Genomic DNA, 23,117 nt, shown 5'->3' with positions numbered 1-23,117 from the left:
CACCCGCGGAGCGGGACCCATGGGAGGCCGAGGGCTCGGCGGCTCCGGCGGCTCCCCGGAGCGGGGGTCGGGGGCCCACAAAGGTGAAGGGGCGAAGGGAGAGGAGGCCGGGACGGGACGACAGACGCCGCGGGGGGGGCTCCCGTGGGGCCCCGCCGGAGAGAGGGGCCGGGAGCGGGGGTGACCGCCCTGCAGGCCGCGGCCCCGGGGCGGGGACGGCGCCTGTGGGGTGGGAGGAGGCGGCGGCGGCGGCTGCCGCTGCCTCCGCGACCTCCCGTGGAGCCGCCGGGCCGCTGGAACCCACCCGCGGGACGGCCCTTGGGCTGGCGGGGAGGCGGACGGCGCCCGAGCTGCGGGGTTGTGAGACCCACCCGAGAAATGGCCGGAGGTGCCGGGCGTGGGGCCGGCTGGGAACTGGCATCCCCCGGGGGCTCGCCTCGGGCGCGGGGGGCGGGTAAAGCCGGCCGGGAGCCGTGGCTCTTCGCAGAGGCCGGAGGCTGGACGGGCCGGGCAGAGGCCTGCGGTGGCGGCAGAGCGACCGCTCGTGAGGGGGGACCCCCCCTCGGCCGCCTTTCGGGGCCGCCTCGGCCCCCGCTGCTGCCCACGAAGTGGGACACGGGACGCGGCGCTGGCACGTCGGTGGGTCCTTCCCAGCCCCAAACCCTGAGGGGAGACGGGGAGAAAAGGAGACTCCGAACGGCTGTCACTGCGGGATAAGGCTGGATGTTCCGCCAGAGAGGTTTTGGGCTCCAGAGCTGATGGCTTATTTCTCTTATCTGTGCTGTGTTTCGGTATGAGGGCAACCTCAGACTTAACTGTCTTCACCCTCGTTTCTTCCGTGCTCATGTCTTTCTTTTTCGACCACTTTGGAGTGTTGGGAACTACCTCACTCTTAGGTTAAGTTCTGGATGATGTAACTAAAATTCAGAGTTCTTGTTAGCGAAGTAGCTTTGTGATAACCAGCTCAATGTCACAGGCTTTCTAGTCTTCAGCTCTGCTCCCAGCCTGCTTTCCATGGAGCGCAACTTTTTTGGAACAGCTTCGTGGGTCCTGGGCTCTACTCCCCTGACAGCTGGTTGTTGGGCTTGGGGTTTTTTTTGTTAAATTCCTGACATTTCTTTTTTCAGGTCTATTCTCAAATATCTGGTTATGGCGAGGTGTTGCTGGAGTCCTTACTGCTGCCGTCATTTTGATTTTGTGTATTCAGTTTGGTAAGTGTGTAAATAATTTTAAAAGAAAATATAGTTAGCCTTAGAAATTACCATAGTTTTGGGTTGTCAGAAGTCCCTCAAAACCTCAAAAGGCTTATTCAAAGCTTACCTTATCTCAAAGTTAAATAGATGTCTCATGACACATTGTTTAAAATTGTGAGCAAGTGCTGGAGAAATTACTCCACTAGTTGCAGTGGCATTAGGGAGTGCTTGGTTTAGTCTTGGTGTACTTCTGGCATTCAAGTTTATAACCTCACTGTTGGTCTTAATCCAAGTTCAAGAAAACAAACAACAAATGGAAGATTGTTCTTTGCAACTAATCTTCTAATCAGTCCTTCAAAAAAATGGCATATATAAAATAAACAAAGCTATTAACTCATCTGCAAGGAAGCAACACATGCAAAAACTATAGTTGTCAGAAATATATAAGTTGTAGAAGAATCCTTGGAGGATACGTTATTATCACCTTCTCAGCTACTTCTACCAGCCTGCCCCTGATTGTCACTTTAAAGGTATGTCAGCAACTATAAGGGTGCAGGAGCCAGAGTATATAATTAGTTTACAGTAATTATTTCTGCTGGGCAGGAGTAATAATGCTATGGCCAGACTTTGATGATTTTGATGATGCAGTCAGAAAGCAAGCTAAAAAGCTCAAGAAACCTTTTCCAGCTGGAAGAAATAGGTAGATTGCTTTTTATCTTTTCGCAGTAAACCGTTCCTCGGCCAAAGATTTTCCTGTCTGTCCCTCCCTGGAACTCTGTCCATCAGGTTGGCTGTATTTCCAGAGGAAATGCTACTACCTCTCAGAGAGCGAAGCCAACTGGAACTCCAGTCAGAGCCTCTGCTCTTTGCACAACGCTTCCCTCCTGGTGATAGAAAATGATCAGGAACTGGTAAGGGAACAAAGGGGGGTCCTGGTTTCACCCCATCTCACTTCTAGGGAGCTGCACAACGAACCAGTGTGTTCTTCCAGCCTCTTAAGCTGAATGGTTTGGAAGCTGATGCAAAGACCGTGACGAGTCACAGCTTGCAGAAAGCTGCGTGCCTCCTCTCCCTGCAAACAGCAAACATCAGTTTTAGCAGTTGACGTTTTTGAAAACGCCCGAGGCCTATCTGAGTTAAATTTGGTGCTGCTCACAGCTATAAATACTCACATTGAAGGCAACTACCAGGGTAAACACTGTTGCATCTCATTTATCTTTAATCAGACAACGGTTCTCTCTTAGCAAGGTAGGCTAATGACAACCAAGTTGGTAGATATGTTAGTCTTGACCTTTGGAATCAGGAGATGATTATCCTAACCACAGCTTTTCTGTATTATACTACAGTGTTAAGAAAGATTCCACCTAGTGCAAAGACCTAGGAGAATATATTCTTCCACACCTGTTAGAGACCTTGATATTTTAAAACAGCCTCTTTCTAGGTCAGTCAGCCCTATCACAGACACCAGTATAATGGGTGTACTGGGTGCAGATGTCTGTTCTGTTGCACACACTGGGGTAAGGGTCTTCCTTAACTAATCCCTAAAATGTCTTCCACAAGTCCTTGCTAGCTCATAAGAAAAACTCAGTGCGATGAAGACATATCAGCGATGGAGAAATGCGTTAGCTGCAAAGGCATTCATCGTTCTTTGAAGACTTTCTTGTGGAGAGACAGTAGAATGATGCATTCACAGTTCCATAGCAGTTCTTAATATTCAGTAGTATATTTGCGTTCTCATAGTTGGCATTTCTACTACAATATCTTGAGTGCTGCAGGGATCCTGTCTCAGAATGAGTCCATTTGATTTCTGATCGAGTTGTAAGTTCTCTTTCAGTTATGTGGATCGCACAAGATCCAGATGCTGCAGTACTCTGTAGATTTAATTTTTAATCTTGTTTCTTCTGGGAGAAAGGCAAGATCATTGTTTTGCTTTCTAGCCCTGGATCAAAGACTTTGTATTTTGATAACTGCACTGAACATGCAAAATTTCTTTTCTCATACGGGTTTATTCCTACAGAGTTTTATGGTGAAGATAACAAAGCAAGACCCGTGGATTGGACTCTATAAAAGAAATGAAGAGTTCTTTTGGGTAAATGGGAAAGCATTAGACAATAAACTGTAAGTCGATGTTGAGGGGTTTTGCTGGTGATACTAGATTATAGGGGAGTAAGAAAGGATAACTAATACAGATCTAGACAGTGACTTGAAAGAAGTATCTGTAACGATGTTGAAGGGATGACTGTGGAGAGAGCATGGAATACAGTGAAGATTTCGCATAGCATTGTTAAAACTGACGGGCGAAAGTTAGGAGGTAAATCCGCAGTGCCAGGTTCTGAAGCAGTATGAGACAGGAGCTCATGGTAACAGACAGTATAGCAAAGTGAAAGCTAAACAAGAGATCATCAAGATACCAAAGCAATGGGGGGAGGAATGGAAGATTACAATAACACAAATTCCTCATTATAGAATATATTTTGCAAAAGTGCAAACCTGCATGCAACCTGCATGAGGTTTATAGCAAAGATATTTGGAAGGCTTCTAAGAGGTGTTTTCATACTTCTTATAGAATATGCCTACAAAAAAGGCTGCTGGAGGGAAAGGTGAAGCTGCAAATTTATGTTGCAAGAGCTGTTCTGTGCTCGTGGCCCTGTGTTCTATCCCACCGGTGTCAAGTGTGGGACAGTTTGTTCCTCCCACCAACAGCTGTCCCATCTTCTCAGAGGCTGCTTCTTCTTGTCCTGGGGCAGCTGCCAGCAGGAACTGGTAGAATTACCAGTGACAATAATAAGCATTGAGATTTCACAAGGCTGAAATTAATGTAAGAAGTGGAAAATTTAAATACTCTTAAGTTTGTGACATTAACTAGTGGTGCGTGACTCTATTCAGTTCATCCCAAAGACTTGAGGGCTTGATCTGATAAAGACCTTGCGTATTTAATGAGATGTGAGCAGCACGTAGGGATCTCAAGTTGAAAACTGCAGTCCTTCCTGCTCTTGCTTATCCCCTGACTGCGGTACAGACATCCACTGATGCTTTTATTTTCAGTGATGAAGTTCTTCATATTCTTAGACTTCTGCCTCTGTGCTTCCTCAAACTGCCCCTCCTGTCCTTAGAAGGGTGAACACCTTGATGTCTAAGCTCAGTTGCTGTTAGAGTCCTGTGAACCCTGGTGGGGATTTGTCCCTTGGCTTTTCCAGAGACCGTACTGGTTCAGTTGGCCTATTCACAGAATGCTGTAACACTTTATTTGAAAACAGAGTTGGCAAAGGAGACCCTTACCTCTTACATAGGGACACCTATGGTGTGGAAACTGAGGATCGCTTCCTGTTTCCCACCACCCCCTTAACCATAGTGCCGTGTTCGGTGCTGAGGAAGAGGGAAATGAGAGAGGCATTTGTTTCACAGCTTCTGTTGGAACATTTTAGCTGTATAGAAGGATGTGGAAGTCAAACGCAGAGCTAGTCTTGATCGCGTGGCATCCTTGAGAAGGGCAAACCTGAATTCCAGTCTCCGCTCTAAAGGGCGTATTTCACATGAAGGAGCACTAGACAAGATGCTGGCGTACTGCGACTCCTAGATTTTGTGTTCTGGGGGCCAGGTCCCATTAAAAAAAGACAACCTTTGTGATGTTCTCTTCAAAGCGCAAGCTATCATCTTCCTACAATGCCTTGCCTGTGGTAAATCAGACTTTGTACAAAGAGAACCTGTGATCCCTGTATTTCCCTTTGCTCTATTGCATTATTTGATTGTGGGTGTCGAAGTAATCATGTCTTTCATTCTCCCTTACAGGATTGAAGTAAAAGGCTCTGGAAACTGTGCCTATCTTGAGTCAAAAGGAGTCTCGGCCTCTGGATGTTATTTAACCAGGAAGTGGGTCTGTAGCTTGAATATTAGCTTAGCACAATAAAGGTGGCCAAAGCCACCACCCCTGACACTTAGCGCTCTGATCCGATGTCTGCACAGGCTATGGCTATACACTGAGACCTGGGAATGCGTCTCAGCTCCTGCCTGGAGGTGAATGACTTTTCTGGTAGCCAGAATTCTCCACCTGTGGAGGAAGCCTCTGTTTTTTGAAGATACCATTTAAAAGGCTTGCTTCAGCATCTTGATAAGTCATTTCCTTGCCCCATTTTTCTAGCTGCTGCTCAGGCTGCAGTTTCTTTTTGTTGTGTATTTCTTCCATTAACTCTTCTTTTGTAGGATCCTAAGCAGCTGGTCTTTCTTTTCCCTCTTGGTGTGCAGTTGGAGGTATTTGTTCTGCTTTTCCCTTAGCCAAGATCTGTGTGCAGGTGTGAGTTGTGAAGTGGGTCTGCCTGAAGGTTAGCCAGTGCCTCTCAGATACAGAGTGATGCTGAAATAAACACCGTTCTTTTAGACAGGATCATTGCAGATTTCACTCTTCTGGTTTGATGGGATATGTCTTGTGTGACTTCTGCATTGTATCCAGTGTTTTCATACTGTTATTTTACATGAATCTTGTTAAATTAACTTGACAGTATTATCATTGGGATTTATGTAGCTGCACTGCACCTCAAGTTCTCCTTTCCACAGGACTTAGCAAAAAAAAGTCAGAATAGATAGAGTATTTATTGGCCTGAGGATCTGCACTGATGGGGAAAGCGTTTGAACAGAAAAAGTAATAGCAAAGCTGCAGACACTAATGTTGTAAAGTTAGAAATAGTCCTCAGTGCAAATAGGCAAAATCATGAGTAGAGAATAAGAGAATTAACAGCAAAGGATGTTTCTCCATGGTTTCCTCATGTCCTGTGCCTGTCAGAGCGTGAGGCTTCCGAGCAAGTGGTACATTTCTGGATGCACAATCGGTGTTTTCTTCCATGTGTGACAGCAACACCCAGTGCTGTTGGATTGCTATTAGCCTGAACAGAATTAGGGGGCAATGCAGCTGAACTCTGTCCACTCATGTCTAGCAGGTAACCTGGAGATTAAAGTGCCGTTTGACCCAGAGGAAGCAAAGCGGCTTATTTTCCTGGAAGGGCTGTTGGAAATTCGCATGTGTAACAGGGCAAAATACTTCTCTGCTCGGAATAAAATCTGGAAAATTAGTTTTCTTGTGATCTGGGTGCTACAGAGCAGCCTATGGACTCCGTGGGACTTCTTGAAGGAGCAAGTGGAGCCATTTTTGGAGCAGTCACTAGAGTGCACTGTAGTTCCAGGAAAGGGAAGAGAACCGTGTCTTCTCATTTTTTAAGAATGTAAAATTGCACCATGTTTGACAGGTTATTTGGAGTGTTGTTGGTTCGTTAGGGTTTTTTGTCCTATTTGTAATTATTTTTGCCTTCACTGTGTTTTTATGCAAATTTAATTGCTGTCTAGTTTTGTTCAGCACCTTGTTTATGCCTTCATTATTTTCTGTGACAATAGGACTTTTCTGTAACAGGACCGTGCAGTATGGATATTGTTAACAACTTGTGACTTTAAGACTTTTATTTGCATAGGAGCACTAATTTTGCTGAACTACACTTTTTTTTTAATTGCTTGTATTCTTTATAGGCACAGTAACAGGACTCTACAGTATGAATAGCCTAATAATCTATGTGTTAATTTATATGTAACTAGTTGTGGGGGGAGATTATTCTGCATTGTTTTTAAATTAACTGGCTCTGAAGGATATGGTTATGTGCAATAGTCCTGAAAAGATACTCACTAAATACCTTTACAGAGCCTCTGAATTGCAGTGGTTTGTGTCTTAATATTGTCCCATTAAAAGTGTTTTTCAGCTCGGGCCCCATTTGGGGGGCAGGGGGAATAATCACCAGACTGAAGCAAAATAAAATTTTCAGGTTTCAAATATGAAAAGATCTTTAATCATAATGTTGGAGTTGACATGAGACAAGACATTTGACCCAAAAAAGAATACACTTCACTTTCTAACACTTCTGACACATTTTCACACTTCAAAATGTGTCAGACTTTTAAAAAAAGCGTTTAACTGAAACGCTGAAGTACTTCCGTAGAAATGCTGAAATGCACGTAATGAAACACACAATACAGTAACTTTGGAGGGAAACGTGGAATCCTCCACAGTTCACTTTTGCAAAGTTTTCCAAGTATTTGCATTAGATTAGAATTACTAGAGGTACATTCCACAAATTTGGTAGAAATGGTAAGGGGTAAGGAGTATTTGCGTACTGTGTTGTGTCTTAGTGTTTCTTAATGAGCCAATTTACCTGATTGTTTCCTTTAACTACAAAATAACGTCGCTCTTAGGGGTTTTTTCCATCAGTGTCATCTATGGATAGAGTCCAAAACTGGGAAATTTTTGTTCTTAAAGGAGGTTTTGGAGAAACTGTGAGCACAGTAGATTATAATGAAAGTTCTTTTGTAATCTGACTCTTAAGGGGTGCAATTAGCATCTTCTTTAGTATCCAGAGTCTGTCATGCTAAGAAATGGTCAAGCTGTGAACCCACTTTGCTTGGAGCAGGGTTTGATGAAGTACTTCACTTCCATGGCCATTTCTTTTTTCTTTTTTCTTTTTTTTTAAATCGGTGGAATTGCTCAAGATTTAGTGGCTGCTTAAAATGTAGGTGAGAGCTTCAGTAAGGCCCTGCAAAAACATGTTTAATTATATTAGTAATAGTGAGAATGCTCAAATACTAGATGTTTCACGAATATTGTTAAAACCTAAACACCACAACCAATTTTAGAGAAGACAACTCAGGAGTTTAAGTTTTTCTTGTTAAATTTGGCGTGGCTCTAGAAACATCTGCCATAAAAACAGCAGTTCAGCAGTCATCTCCAATGCATGGAGAAGGGTATGCTTTAAGTACCCTGAAGTTACATTTTCTCAATGGTGAATATATATCTATATAAAAATATAGATATTATAGAGATATGAAGATACATATATTATAGATATAGATATAGACAGATTTATCTTACTCATTTCATACTCTTTGCTTCTCTGCGTAGAATAAACAAAGCAATCCTCTTCCCTACACGCGTGCTGCACTGAGTTTGGGGGATTTTTTTGGTTATTGTTTTTCTAACATGAGAATAACAGCAGTTTCTCAAATGAGTTTTTGGCTGCTGATGCCACATTCTGTAGCGTAAATCTGTGTTGTTTTTTTGTTCGAAAGGAAGTCAGCCATGCTGAAGGTACGGTTCACTTTTTCATCTGTAGCCCCAAAGTCCCGAAGAGCTATCGTGCTTGTGGCTGCGGAATGCAGCAGGCTGCGTCCCGTGCTTGGTGTCTCCTTCCACTGAAGACCTCTCTGCCTTTTCAACTCTCACTTACACATACCTACTACTTTCCTGGCATCTCTGTCAACCATTAAGTGAGGAGTTACCCGTCAGTGTCCGTAGGTGGAGGGCTGTCAGTCTGTTGGTGTTACCGGGTTGCTCATGAGCATTTTGTTCCACAGCTGCAGTCATGTGCGCGCTGAAGCTGTGGTACTTTACGCCAAGAGCTCCTGTGCAAGTGTTATCTGTTGGTTACTCATCACGAGTTGCTAGATGTTAACCACAGCTCTCCATAGGGTCAGTAGTTATCTAGTGCAGGTATGAGACAATGTACCTGGGAAACTGCAGCTGCCTTTAATTATGTGTATTATAGCAAAGATGAGCTAAAGGCTCTACATTTCAAAAGCCACGTTGGACTTGTTGCTCTCTCTCATTGCTTTAATGAGAGGACTTTAATTCCAGTCTGTGCATTTTTTGTTAGAGTAGTAGCTTGGATTTTAATGTTAGGGGGTTTTTTGTTTTTTGTTTTTGTTTTGTTTTTTTCTCCAAACATAGCTAACCCCACATGGCTAGAGTAAAAGTACATTAAATTATAGTAAAACTCTGGGAACTTAGAATCTTCCCCTGATTGGCCCCGAAAGAGCCTTGAGGTCCCTTCTGCTATAAATTATTGCATAATTCTATGAAATGAGGTAAGAATTCAGCTGCTTATTGTGGAAAGCATAACACAGTAGAGTTAACTTCAGGGGCATTTGAAGAGATCCTGCCTGAAATTGAATTATGGCGGGTAAAATGAAAATTTACTTAAGCAACCCTGTCTGTAAGCACGGAGAAGTAGATTTTACACCTTTGCAAGACAGCAGTATGTAAGTATGAGAGTGCCTCAGCTGCTCTGCCCCTCAGCCTGAGGATACGAGACTAGAGATTCACAGTTTAGAAAGGGGACTAACCTTTGAGCTTTCTGAATATTAGCTTTCGCGTCAGAAGTGTTTGATACTTTTTTCAAAGAAGAAGTTGGTTCAGTTACCAGTTGAATTGTCCCACCTGTCGTGTAGGTAGGACTGAGCTGTCCCATCCAGGAGATGGGACGGGGCTGAGGCAGGTACGTCTTGAAGAGAGCTCACGCAGAGGCTGAAGACCCAGAGAGCCTCAGGAGAGGCTGGTGAGGACCCTTAAGGCCTATTAGAGCACTCAGGGCCCTGGCAATACCCAAGAGGAGGTATGTGATTCACAAACAGGAGGAAAACATTATTGTTACATCTCCGCTTCCATTGTCCCCTATGCTATTTTTTTTTAATTTCCCTCTTTACACGTGACTTAATTTCCTCACTGTTGCAACACAAGTCGCCGGAAATATCTCAACAATGGTGCAAATATCTGCCTTGCATTTCGTCACTCTGATTGCAAAGGCACATGCTAGCTACAGATCTAGAGGAGTTATTACCTTTATTAGACCAAGGTGTTTTTAAAAGTTACTACCTTTATTAGACTAAGGTGTTTTAAAAGCACAAATGAAATGTCTGATTTCTTAAAAAACAGGTCATGACATTTGTTCATTTTTTTTCAAATATATGAATCTAATTAAGGCACTAAGTCAGACTGCTCTTAGCATTTTTGTATTCTAGATCCAGAAATAGCATGTACCCATGACACTTGAATGCCCAAGTAATGTATTTATTGAGTACACCCACAGGCATTAATTTCATCACCTGTTAGCTTCAGTACCGCTTCATCATAACTTCCAGGCAGTAGCTATGGTTCCACATTAAAGAATTTGCAATGTAAAGGGACAAAATTTAAGTGGAAAGGCAGGCTATCATCTTCATTTCCTTGCACTGCAATGCTGTCTTATGGTCCAAGCCCTTTCCCTAGTTAAGAGCTTTCCTTCAGATCCAAAGGTTCAGCATCAGAAGAAGATGGGAGCCAGCAGCTTATTAACCACAAGTGTTATGAGTCACTTCATGCCTGGTTTGGTGTCTGTATACCCAGTAGCTGTGCAGATCAGCTCTGAATAAGTAGAAGACACTAATAAATGCATTTTTCCCAGCCGTCGAGTAGCTTCTGTAAGTTACAATTAGGCTGTAAGGAAAAAACCCCACAAACTTCAGAAAACACTAAAATACTGAAACCCAAATAAACAGTGCCTCAGTCAGCGGCTGCCTGAGGGGATCTATATGACAGCAGTGGGCTCTGACACACTTTTCAGCCCCCGCAGATGGCATCTTTCCTGCACATCACACGGTTCATGTGCACAGTGGTCATCCCCATAGGAGTACCTCTTCTCCCCTGCCCTTTCCTCGAGGCAGCTGCAGCCAACGTCTGTCCGTGGGGAGGCTCAGCACCCCTAAATCCACATGTGCTGACTTGCAGTCCTCTTGTGTGACCTTCACGCTGATGCCTGGCAACTTCAGAGTTCCCTGTTTGCATCAGACAAAGCCTTAGGGAGCACAGATCGGCGAAATGCAAATTTCTGTGCAAGTCTCATAAAAATATTTACATCACATGTTGTTTTATCAGTAAAATGGGTCTTCCGACAAAAAGCTCTGCCTGTTGTCCGACAATTTGGCTCAGAGCACCAACAGAGTTGCGTTCTTCTTACAGATCCACTTCTTTAAAGTCTGGCAGTTATCTCTTTGGATCATGTTTTTTCTTCTGTAAACAGCACAGTTCTTGTCATGCTCAATTCTATTTATAGCTATCCTGGTGAGAGAACAAAAGGAATGCAATGAGTAGTCAGCTTTAAATTCAGTACTTGATAAAAACATTGATAATATCCTGAGTGAGGGGTTTTGGTGATGCCCATTTAGTAACCCACTGAAGTACAGTTCCTCAACAGCCATGCACAGGTGGGATGGGTACCCACAGCAGAGACTGCTGGCTGCTGAGGGACGGATGCTCAGGAATATTAGTGTAAGAAGGATGAGAAAACCTCCACGTGCAGCCACAACGCTGAACTGTAATGGTAAGAGGGAGGGGAAGGACCCTTCAGCTGCACAGATCCCAGCATCCATGCTATGTGACAGGCATCACATTCAATGGAGGCAGTCAACACATGGTCTGTAAAGTGAGAGTTTGTTGACAGTGATTTTAGGGGGAGAAGTGTGTATTAATGTCCCTCTGCATTAATGCATACCTGAACTCTGACTGTTGTTGGTCTTGCAGGCATAAAACAAATCTGTTTCCAAAGGTTCCCAGTAGGAACCAGTTAACCTGGAACTGGCCATGAAATAGACCCTGAATAGGTGCCTGAGGCTGCAGGACTAGATCTGTGCTTTGGGAAATTAGCTTGGACTCAGAGTTGTATTGCCGTGCAGAGTACCGTACCTTCGCTATTGCCAAAGACACCCTCCCCCCACAAATCATCACCTGTTTTCTTTTACTCCAGTATCTTCAACTGAACTCCATTGTTTCTTCATGTCTTGAGCCTTCAACCCAATCCAGATATATTTGGTGTCTTTCTCTTTATTGTCTATAAATTCCTGTGGAACAAGTAGAAGCATGTTACCCAACAGCAGAGCTTTTCTCCTGTGCTCAGGTCACTGTCCTGTCTCAGGCACAGCTTTTCGTGTAGTCCCTCACATGGAGAGCAAGGGCAGGGATCCAGCCGTGGCAAAGCAGCCCATTACAATGGCCCATACACCTGTGACCAGCCACAGAGTTCAATTCAGGCTGGTGCTCAGGCTGACTAGCTTCCCCGTCAGCTGTCAAAAAACCCCTCAGTGATGCTTCTCACCCTAATGAGCCAGGTTGCAAAGCCTGGTCTTTAAGGTAAAAGACCTGTTCCTCAGGGAATGATGAGTTTCTCAGAAGAGCCATTCGGTGATACCTTGCTATTTGTTTTCCCAATGGAAAATGAGGAGGAGGTTTGGCTGTTTGAATTTCCATTTAGTGGTTGAATCAGACGTCTCTTCCCAGAACCAAGTGGTAGAAATGGGTGGGAATTCCTCAGCATTTCCTTCTCCCAGTCAAAACTACTCTGGCTTCCACACTTAGAATCATAGAATGGTTTGGGTTGCAAGGGACCTTAAAGATCATCTAGTCCAACTCCCCTGCCATGGGCAGGGACACCTTCCACTAGACCAGGTTGCTCAAAGCCCCATCCAGGCTGGCCTTGAACACTTCCAGGGATGGGGCAGCCACAGCTTCTCTGGGCAACCTGTTCCAGTGCCTCACCACCCTCACAGTGAAGAATTTCTTCCTGACATCTAACCTAAATCTACCTTCTTTCAGTTTAAAACTGTGACCCCTTGTCCTATCACTACACTCCCTGTTAAGGAGTCCCTCCCCATCTTTCCTGTAGGCCCCCTTTAAGTACTGGAAGGCCACTACAAGGTCTCCCTGGAGCCTTCTCTTCTCCGGGCTGAAGACCCTCAACTCTCTGAGCCTGTCCTCATAGAAGAGGTGCTCCAGCCCCCTGATCATCTTCGTGGTTCTCCTCTGGACCCTCTCCAACAGGTCCATGTCCTTCTTACGTTGGGGGCCCCAGAGCTGAACACAGTACTGCAGGTGGGGTCTCATGAGAGTGGAGTAGAGGGGGAGAATCCCCTCCCTCATCCTGCTGGCCACACTTCTTTTGATGCAGCCCAGAATACGGTTGGCTTTCTGGGCTGCGAGCGCACATTGCTGGCTCTTGCATCGCTGGTGCTTCTCCTCTTCAGCTCTACTGTGTTGACGGTCTCAAAACAAGATCCTGCCTGTGGAGGGTCAGATGCTCTGCACTGGATGGGGCTCTTGCCTGCCTGCACACTTGACATCTGGGCTATGTTCACTTAAAGAAACATCTGGCTAAGGCAAATGCCTGTCACACAATTTTAGGGCTGCTGCAAGACTCACCATCTCAATTTCATCTTCAATGACAAGAAGCTGGGATTTCCTGGCCAGACAGTTTCTCTGGCTGTCATCCCAGCTTACAGCATCCTCGGAGAAGTAGTAACATCTTCCCCTGTGTAGTTGCCACCCGGGAGGACAGAGCTCACATGTTGTTCCTGTGGGTGGAGAGAGGGAATCGTTAGCTCGTACGGTGACTTGTTCCAGCTGCGTTGTAGCGTTTTACATTCACGTGCCTGGCTGGCTGGTCCAAAAGCAGCCAGTCCCCACTCGCAAGCATGGGTTCGCTGGGTGCAGAGAGAGGTTTGAAGGCTCCGGTGCCACTCTCCTCCTCAGTTTCCCACTCCCTTGCCACGGTGCTATGCGCTTCTGCACTCCCACCGCCCAGCATCGGGCTCCCCACGTCCCTGTGCAGCTGCCCAGTGGAGAGCACCGGGAGGACCGAGATGGCTGCAAAGACACTTTTGGTCCTCCCACATGCAACCCTTGTGAGGAGACACTGTGCAATGTGACGTGATGTGCAGTGTGTGGATTGGACGCATGACGTAACCGGAAAGCACAGGCACTTAGATGATGTCCAAACTAGGGAGCTGGAGAAGGAACTGTGTTAAATAAGGGGAACACTGCTGTTCCCAGGTCTACTTTCCATTTCACGCAGAACATCTGGGTGGAATGTCCCCCACATTTTCTGTCTTGGCTTACTCTAATGTTTCAAAGTAACGTCATTACAATCAGTCCTTAGAAAAGCATTAGCATTTGCCAACAAATAATAGATCCACAATAAAAAGACCAGGAAGGTCTTCCCCTGCCTGATCCTTGTCAAAGGATAGGAAAGCTAAATTCCCTCCCACTATTTGTGAACAATTATTGTCTGGAAAGTGTTCTCCAGGACAAGGGGAGGATCTACGATATATGGCATTTCTGACAGCAGCTCCTGGCCAAAAGAAATGTAAAGAAAGTACCGCAACTATTTATACCAGAAGAGGAGCAAAACTATTGTCATTAAAATGTTAGTTTAGATCCCATCATCACTTCTATGCAGTAACACCATGCTCCCTGGGTAGTACCAGTGAGTTCCCATAAACTGCAGGATGTCACAGAAAAGGGAACAGAGACAACAGAAGTGCGCCCACAACATGACCTCCGTGCTGTGAGAGGACTAACTTTCCTCACCCTTTCCATCTTCACACAGTTCCTCCATGAGCTGTTTCAGGAGCACCGCCGAGACAGTCTTCTCTGAAAAAATGTCATTGCCAGTGCTATTGAGACCATACTGGGACAAACCTTCTGATTTTCCTGCTCCGTCCTTCAAAACTTGGGGGGAAAAAAAAAAAAAAGAGGTTATGGTTAACAACAGGGCCAAGGAAATGTAGTCTTTATAGCCAGTGTTATACTCTGTGTGAGGAGATGTGTGTGTATACATTGCAGGGGTATACACATTCAGTTGTGGCCATACTCAATGAGTGTAACTGTCTGGCAAAGGGTGTAGTTGCTGAATAATACAGACAGTACAGGAAAAGAAAATAAGCTTGTCATTTTTGATCATTGGATATATACAGAATATGTAATATTTTGATGAAATTTCAGGGAGGGTTGGGAGGTATGTATTTTTTCTGAAGTTTTTCAAGACGTTTCTCTCAGGAAATGAGTATCTTCTCTGGAACAGTTCTTGTATAATTGGAACATGCTGTGGATTATGATACTACTAGCACCAGGGAAGTCTGATTAAATGAAATGATCTGAAGTCCCATTTTTATTTTATTTGTTCAAACCTACAAAGTAATTAAGTTAAATGGTCTCAAAGTAGCATCATGGATACAACTTTTAACTTGTAAGTCAGGAAGGCCAAGTGTTTTGATTGTCATAATGATTTGAAATCTGCTTCTACAGCCTTTCAGCATCACTGATGACAAGGTAGACTGCAGCAGCTCCCCTTCATCCGCGCTATATATGTTAAATGACAGGCAGCGAACGTTCCCTTTGGAATGCTACATTTATTTTCCTGTATTTGTGTATAACTTGACACTTTTAACGTGACACTAAGGGAATTTTTCTTTTGGCATCCCTCTGCTTGTGAGGTTTAACGATGTCTGCGACAAAGAGATGAAGCGGGTGGTGGGATCTACTCACATTGCGTGGCTAGTACGGCTGTGGTGCCTAGCAGGGCGAGCACAAGGACTCCCAGGACCAGCGCCACGTAGAACCAGGCTGAGCACCCGTGTCGGCAGCCTGGAGGGAGGCAGGAGGAAGAGCAGCTTAAGGTCTTTGCACTATTAAAATTAACAGTGCCTTTATGTATGCCAGTTTCTTAGGTGGAAACAACAGAGTAATCATCTGCCTAAAATCAGGCTGCTGTTTGAAGTATGCTGAAAATTTGCATCCATTTTGCATACATGAAAATGAAGTTGAAAGATCATTTTCTCAGCTAGAGCAAGTGATTTTCAGTCAATCATTCCATTAAGAATTCTCCCTTTCTCCTTTAATATTTTCAAGCGTTACCTCCTCCCACCCATCCACCCAGACCCTGCCAGACCCTGCAAGGCCCTGCAGAGCAATTCAGGGGGAGCAGCAGGGACGGTCTGTGGTACGTTCCTCCTCTCTGGTCACACTCTCCTGTGTTAATGTGCTAACTTGCCTGAACGCACAGAAAAGGCAAAAAATCCCATACTGACACCATAGCACAGTGACGTACATCTGGCCAAGCACCTCTCCAGCTGTTTGGCATTCATCAGCCTGTGAGAGTGACTCAGGAAGAGGCAGGACCCGAGGAAATTTGGGGTCAGGGTGCCATTTCCACAAGCCACGGAGCTGCACTTTCATAACTGCTGTTTTCCTGACCTTGCCTGCATGAGGTGAGCAACTGCTCCATTCTCCGGCTGCCTGAGATATATTTTGTAATGTTCCCTTTCAGCTCACAAAGTTCTGTGGGCCTGACCTTGTCTGGCACATGTCCTTCAATACGGGGAGAGTGGCAATCATCGGTGCACAAACTGCAAATAAAGAGCTGGGTATTACGCTACTTCCAAAGCCAAGTGTGTCCCTGTGACTGTTCCTGCAGAGACGCCTACAGGAGGGTTCCTAAAAAAATGTGGAATTTTACTTTCCTTTGCTAAATTTTCAGTGTAGGGCACAAAGGCATTTTTAAAAATTATTTTAAAAATCTCTTTCAATGTTATTTTTACAAGGAAAGTGTATAATCTGAGAACCCAGTGAAAAAACATATGGAGTGATACATCAGTTCTTTATTGAGAGATTGTACATACTGACTCTTGATAACAGGTTTTACTGTTGGGTAATAGGAAAGACTAAATCTATAATTAGTAACCAACAATCAAACAAAATAGCACGCTACCAGAAGCGGAAATCTCTGATCTGCTGCTCCCGTTGGGTTTCGGCTTCACGCGCAGCTCAGCGTACGTGATCATGTTTCCTGTAAGAAGTAGGGAAATGCTGACATTTGTGGTTGTGCAAGCCATTAAGTGGAGAAACAATAAAGAATTACACAGAAGACCGAGTCTGTATAAAAAGGGGCATGTGTTTCCAGAGCTGCTAGTTCAGCTTTTTTTTTCTTTTTTAAGAAACAGCAGGCAAGATGATGACTTATCATTTCCTGCTGCTGTCGGGAAGTAACTAAAAGCCTCCTCCATAATCTTTGGCTGAACTACTTGGGTCCTGTGTGGCTGGACCAGGAGGCAGGCAGATAGACTGAAGGATGGGTAAGACCTGGGTACTATCTGTAGCAAACCTCTCGTTTGTTGCTAAGCCATCTCAGGAGGTTTCACAGGGGCTTAAGGGGCATCAGAGCCGTGACCTCTTTGTGGAGCAGGGAGATGATTCTCGGGGGCATTCCTCTTATGTCAGTGTCTATGCCAGGGTATTACATGATGCCTGTAATAGCAGAGGAATGGATCTGATGGCTGAAGACATCCCTTTGCAGAGGCACGTTGCCAAAACAAAACAGAAAAGCCATTAAAATAGCATGGTGTGAGTTAGATGCGCATGGATCCTTTCTGAACACATTTTCAATTTTGTTTCTGCGGGGTATTTTGTAGAGCTGCTGGCTGGTTGTAGGAAAGATATTTGGACCTTTGGTTGACTGATCTTCTTTCCATAAATGGTGAGATTTTATCAATCTGAATCAAGAATAAGCTTCTGTGCTACAGCCTTAGTTTGTGATCGCTGGGGCTTTTAAAAAGAAGCAATTTATGTTGTATAAAATCTCACTGATCAGGGGAAAACTTGGCAGAAGAAGAGAGTGTCATTAGGCTAAAATGAGGTAGCATTTGATATAAGAATTGCTGAAATGTGGGAGGTTTTACGGTAAGAAAAATACTGAGGACCTAACTGGCAGTTAAGGTTTATTTATACAGGTAAGATGTTCTGTGCTTTAGAGAACCTGACATAATGCACTTTGCTGTTTGTTTTATTATAATTTATTAGTTCAATGAACTACAGAAAATTTGTGAAATATGTTTATCTGTATAGATGAGTAACTGTTCACAAAAAGAAATGCCCATAAGAGTTTTTCTTCTTAGAATGTAAATATTTTTCAAAGAAGAACAGTCAGGACTTTTAAACTTTTAAATGCACTAGCTTTATAAATGGAGACACTTCTTCTAAAATACTTACTTTAGAAAATCTGCTACTATTATTAAATATTTTCTCTCTCAATAAAGGTCCAGTCCGTTAAAGAATTTCTCTCAGACTGTATGAAAAAAAAATGTATTATCCCCTCAAGTTGAATATTAAAAAAAAAAGATTACTTCTATTACAGTGTGTATTGGTGCGTGATCATTTGAATATGAAGTCCTCAGAATTCAGCAAGTGGCTCTAAAATACCACGTAACCTTAATTTTGCCGGATGCTTATGTACCCTCACCTAGTTTAGCAACAAGGAGCCCTGTTACTAGACGGAGATCTCTGACACTTACTAAAACTGAAATTTCACTTCATTTCTGTATGCAAATTGTCAAGTGCAGAAAGACACCTCTGTTTTCCAGAAGCTTCTGCTTGGTGAATGTGCAGGCAGGGAGTTCTTCTGGCAGGTGATGCCCTCCAAAGAGTCAGGCTTTACAGCCATCGGGCTCTTGCGATCAACTAGACGCCAGGTTGAGCGTGAGCCCATGGTGCACCCTCATCATCACAGCCCACGCAAGCTGCATCAGGAGAGCCGTGGCCTGCAGAGCAGGGGAAGTTCCTGTGCTTCTCCACTTGCTGCTGCTCCGGCCACCCCTGGAACACGGTGTCCAGATGCAGGCCACCCCATTCAGGGGGGATTGGGGGAAGCTGGAGAGGGTCCAGCAAAGGGTGGAGCTGGTCAGGACCTGGAGGGGCCGAGGAGGCTAAGGAGGGGAACACGAAGCTAAGGGGAGAACTAATGCTAGCCTACAACTACTTGTAGGCAGGTTTGATGATGGAGTTGAACTCTTTTTGGTTTGGTTTTTTTTTGCTAGAGGAAAGGTCTCCTATTTAATCATTTATGAACCACGACCAGGTGACTCTCAAATTATTCTTGAGTAAACTAGGAAGTGAAAACTGTCTGAGCCTTTCATTAGAAAATAGATTTCCGGGCTTTATTTATCCTTGCTTCTATTTTTGGAACACTTTTCTACTTTTCAACATCTGTTCTGAAGCATATGCACCATAATAGCACCTGCTAGCCCACCAAAGCTTGTGCACAGATAGTACCACCTACTAACTCCTCCTCAACATGCTCTGCTAGAGCATCCAAGAGTCACCTTGTAATTCAGAGCACCCAAGTAGCAGCTGAAGTCCAACTGATTGTGTAACAACCTGGTATTGACTTTCCCGTTGGAACAGGATCACAACAAATCCCTTTAAATCACTTTTCTGGGTGCAGCCTCCCAAACTTACAGCTGCAGACATTTTCTATAGCTACGTTGTGTTAAACATTATTTAACAGTTTGTCCAGTCTATCAAGTCTATCACAATAGTTTTCAATGAGTGAACTTTCCTTATCATTAGACTGCAAACTTATAATGCATTCTTTGCAGCTGTGCCACCAGTGATTTTTATATCTTTTTCTTTATCCTCATAAAAGACATTGAACAGATTTTGAGATAAGAACAGTTATTTGGGACAAGTCCAAGAAACTCTGCATGATTTGACCAAGCCAAATCCCTTTCTTGTGGATGAGGAAAAGCTAAAAAAAAGACGTGGGCGCTGGATCTGTAAAGGGACTTTCATTCTCAAATCCAAATTTTACATATTTAAAACACCTACTCAACTTCTAGAGAACCTTGGCAGAAGTTCAGCTCCCCGCATGTTTACCTTTCGTGTGCACCAGATCTTAACAGCAGCTATACTTCAGCAGGGCAAATTACCTATGCCCCCCACTCATGTGTTTTAGTATCTACTCCAGTAAATTGCATCTAATGGTCTGAAAGTTGCACAAAATGCAGCCAGGAGGAGGTGGGCATGTTCCACTTTCCCATAGACTAGTGATTTGAAGTCATGCCTAAAGTCTGGGAATCTGCCACTCACAGCATTCATCTGGGGAATTTGCAGTGGTGATTAAATCCAGCTCTCCCTCCTCCGTAGTGAGAGTTTTAACCATGCAGTGGTTTCCATCATGCCCATCTTGAAGCTATTCTTTTTCTGCAAGATAGTCGGGCATCCCTGGCCAACAGCATGACAGTATAAAATCTGGCAAAGGGAGGGATGTGGCTACTAGCCATCCTCCAGCCGACGTTTCACAGCGTCGGGATAGTGCCAAAGGGAGAGCTAGTGATGCTTGCCACAGAGAGTCCCATCACCTTGGAGCTGAGACCCTCACTTTGAGAATCAGCTTCGAACTCCTGCTCCAAACTGGAGGAAGCCTTGAAACCTCTTCCTGTAGAGTGGGACATGCTGTAAGTGTGTTTGGTAGGCAGAAGCTGTTCTGTCCGAAGCAGCCTTGAGCCCAGTCCATGTAGGAGAGAGCTCCTTCTAGCTTGCCGAGAAGAATCTAACTCCCAGAAACAGCTGACCGAGCAGCACCTTGTGTCATTGCTCTGTCCTATTAGATACTTTGGGCAGTTCCTAGCTCACCATGCTAGGATCCCACACTCTCCTCCATTCGCTGTAAAGAAATGCAGGGCATCTCAGCGAGGGTCCACTCTGCAGTGGGGAACCTTGACACTAAGCGTTGCTATACTTACACTGAACTTAAGTCTGTTTCTGCTCAACGTGGCCATCACATTTCAGGATTTTTTTCCTGAATTTCCTACCAAGTTCTTAAAAATTACAGAACTAATTCTGTGGAAAAATTGCATATTCTCCCATTCTTCCTATGGTAAAATTGATTCCTTACTTTTTGAAGAATTTCTTGTAATAGAAGAACACTCACTAGCTGGGTGAGTATGTATGAATTTTGGTCAAAGCATTAACACTTCAAGGAAGGAACAAGCAACTGAAATTGTTCATTTCAATTTTTAAAGCATGGTAATATGGCTCAAGTTCTTGTCTATTTTAATAGCAATAAAACCCATGTTAGTATATGTTAATGATGAAGACAGAGAAATAATTGTCATCAGGGAGATACTTCTAGCAGGTTCTATACTGATATGAGGTCCAATATTGCTTAATACTTATTTGGTGCTTTTTCCATTTGTGTCAAAGTAAGTGGAAAATAATTGCTGATAAAATCTGGAAACAACAGAAAGGTTAACGAAACAATAAATAGACAGCCATAATGACAGCCCTGTAAGTTCAAACCCAGTCAAACAAAAGGTGTTTGAGTACAACCAGATATAAGGGTGGGGGAAAGTAATACTGGGAGTTATAAACAGTGAAGGAAAGATTATTTAAGAGATTTTTGTCTCTGTATAATTGAGACAGCATAACTGAGACTTATAGTAATACTGGGTGCATCTCTGGTGCCCATAGTTTTTAAAGGAGATGGAAACACTGGAGAATGAAGAGAAAAACATCCACAAAAATAATTAGAGTTCTTCGGAAAGTTAGAGTGAAAGATTTAAAGGCAAAAGGATACTGCGGCTAGTAACTTCATGTGAGAAAATACTGAGTGCTAAAATCTGTTTGACAAAGGTTTAACAAGAACCATCTAGATGTTAATGAGAACTTTCATTGGAAATTAAAGCCTGGCCTATTCGAATTCAACTTTTCCTTTAGACAGCATGATCAAGGAACATTTTTGGATGTGTTCAAATCAAGATTTGATGTCTGTCTCCCTTTGCAAATAAATTATATCACCTTAGAAACTGGGTAAAATTCCAGGCAAACCCTCTGTGCTTTGTGTTCTACAAGTTACAGTAGTACAAACAACATCCATTGATGCATGAACGTGCAGTCTAAGGTAGTATTTTCTGTTAGATATATAAGAAAGTGAGATAATTTTTATGTTTTAGATACAGGTCTTGTAAAAACATAAAAAAAATATTTTTTTCCATCATTTAAGTACATGCATTCAGAGCACCATCGTCACTATTAATCTACATTGTAAGTAGAGCATCTTCTAAAAATGCTCATTACACAACATTGTTTCCATAGGTAATTAAATACATTAATTACTAATGAACCTTGAAACCATGAAAATATCATCTTACTCTGACCACAAGCATTTCCTATTTGCTCATAGTAAGAAGTTGTCATTCATATTACCTGTGACCCAGAATTTTAACAAAATACTTTCATAAATGAATTACATTTTTTTCCAAGTAGGGGAAATTTTGTTTCTGAAAAAAAAATTAGTTTAAATCATCTCCTTACACTGAATATGGACTTAATTCTTTGTCTTTTCTTACAAATACATGAAGCGATCACAGACTGGTAATGTGGTTCTGGGAAAATCACTACTGGAAAATTAAAGAGGAAGAGCAGGAAGGTTTTAGGAGTCATTCAGTACTTCCTTCAGTGACAGTGACTGCGCTTTCAACCACTACCAGTTTTCTGATTTACTAGTTAATTTACTACTCTTTTTCCATGAATACATCATAAAATGCATTGATCTGATTTTTGGACTAGGTAGTAATTTGGTGAAGCCTATTCTGACAGATTTTTTGATCATGTTGTTCATATAAAAGAAAGATTATGCTCGTTCAAAAATGAACAGTTTTTGTTTCTCATTCTGTTACTTAAAACAAGGGGCTAGAACTGAGACACTACTCCATAGTGATACTGACTTAGGAGTAGCTTTGCTGATTTGTATCTCGTGAGGAACTCTTGCACCATTTGCAACTTCTCACCCTTCCCGTGACTTCTGCATGCAGCATTTTATAGCAACCTTCTAGTATTATCCAGTGAAAATTTTTAAAATGAAAGAGAGTGAGAGAAAGAGCACAAGAGAGAAAACAGTGTATGCCCAAGTGCTGGTTAGATGTTTTACCTGGAACTGAAGTCCGAGAAGGAACGTGTGATCTTTCCCTCGGTAGCATTGCCACGTCCGCATATGTGATATCACCTGCCATTGATGAGCAAGTCCCTCTGAGTTATGGAAAGAGCTGGTTTAATACAGTGGGTTGCATCCTGTATTAGCTTTGCCTGCCTCCAGAAGTATACATACGCTGTGCTATGGCTTTGAGGAAGGCTGAGAAACAGATAAAAGGAAGGAAGTCACTTCTTTCAATACAGCTTCAAAGCCTATTTTCAGCCACCATTCTGTCTCTTCTTGTGTGATCTCTTGCCCTTCAGAACACAGGAGAAAATGAAGATTAAAAAACATTCTTTTTGTTAATATAAAAAAAATTCTTTTTGGCCAAAGAGAGCAAAGTTTCCAAGGAATACCCCAAAATGGACTTACACAAGTACAAAAGCCTTGCTGGTTCTCATGAGAATAGCTAAAGCACTATGATCTGTGTTGTGGATGTATTATGCTCATGTGCATGACCTTACACAGCCTATCCACTTTAAAGGAAGATAATCAAGGTATATATCGG

The 23,117-nt window shown here is 43.4% G+C and overlaps 2 protein-coding genes across 2 annotated transcripts; one reads left to right on the top strand and one right to left on the bottom strand.

Annotated features, from left to right (window-relative positions):
- The first annotated feature begins 4 nt into the window (after nucleotides 1-4).
- On the top strand, nucleotides 5-7,010 carry LOC104315688 (C-type lectin domain family 2 member B-like). The gene is given in 6 exon segments (XM_069806768.1): nucleotides 5-124; nucleotides 126-180; nucleotides 1,128-1,211; nucleotides 1,920-2,104; nucleotides 3,211-3,311; nucleotides 4,983-7,010. Coding segments are annotated over 6 exon segments (648 nt in total). The 5' UTR covers nucleotides 5-19; the 3' UTR covers nucleotides 5,101-7,010.
- A 3,017-nt stretch (nucleotides 7,011-10,027) lies between these two features.
- On the bottom strand, nucleotides 10,028-22,679 carry LOC104315689 (killer cell lectin-like receptor subfamily F member 1). Its single transcript, XM_009915779.2, has 7 exons — nucleotides 22,568-22,679; nucleotides 16,574-16,651; nucleotides 15,352-15,450; nucleotides 14,395-14,535; nucleotides 13,228-13,379; nucleotides 11,761-11,873; nucleotides 10,028-11,094 (listed from the first exon to the last, which is right to left on the bottom strand). The coding sequence occupies exons 1-7, from the start codon at nucleotides 22,647-22,649 to the stop codon at nucleotides 10,962-10,964; spliced, it is 798 nt and encodes a 265-aa protein (XP_009914081.1). The 5' UTR covers nucleotides 22,650-22,679; the 3' UTR covers nucleotides 10,028-10,961.
- Between the last annotated feature and the right edge of the window lie 438 nt (nucleotides 22,680-23,117).

The sequence above is a fragment of the Haliaeetus albicilla genome, chromosome 19 (genome assembly GCF_947461875.1).
Source record: "Haliaeetus albicilla chromosome 19, bHalAlb1.1, whole genome shotgun sequence".
Classification (NCBI taxonomy): domain Eukaryota; kingdom Metazoa; phylum Chordata; class Aves; order Accipitriformes; family Accipitridae; genus Haliaeetus; species Haliaeetus albicilla.
This window is presented reverse-complemented; position numbering and strand designations above follow the sequence as displayed.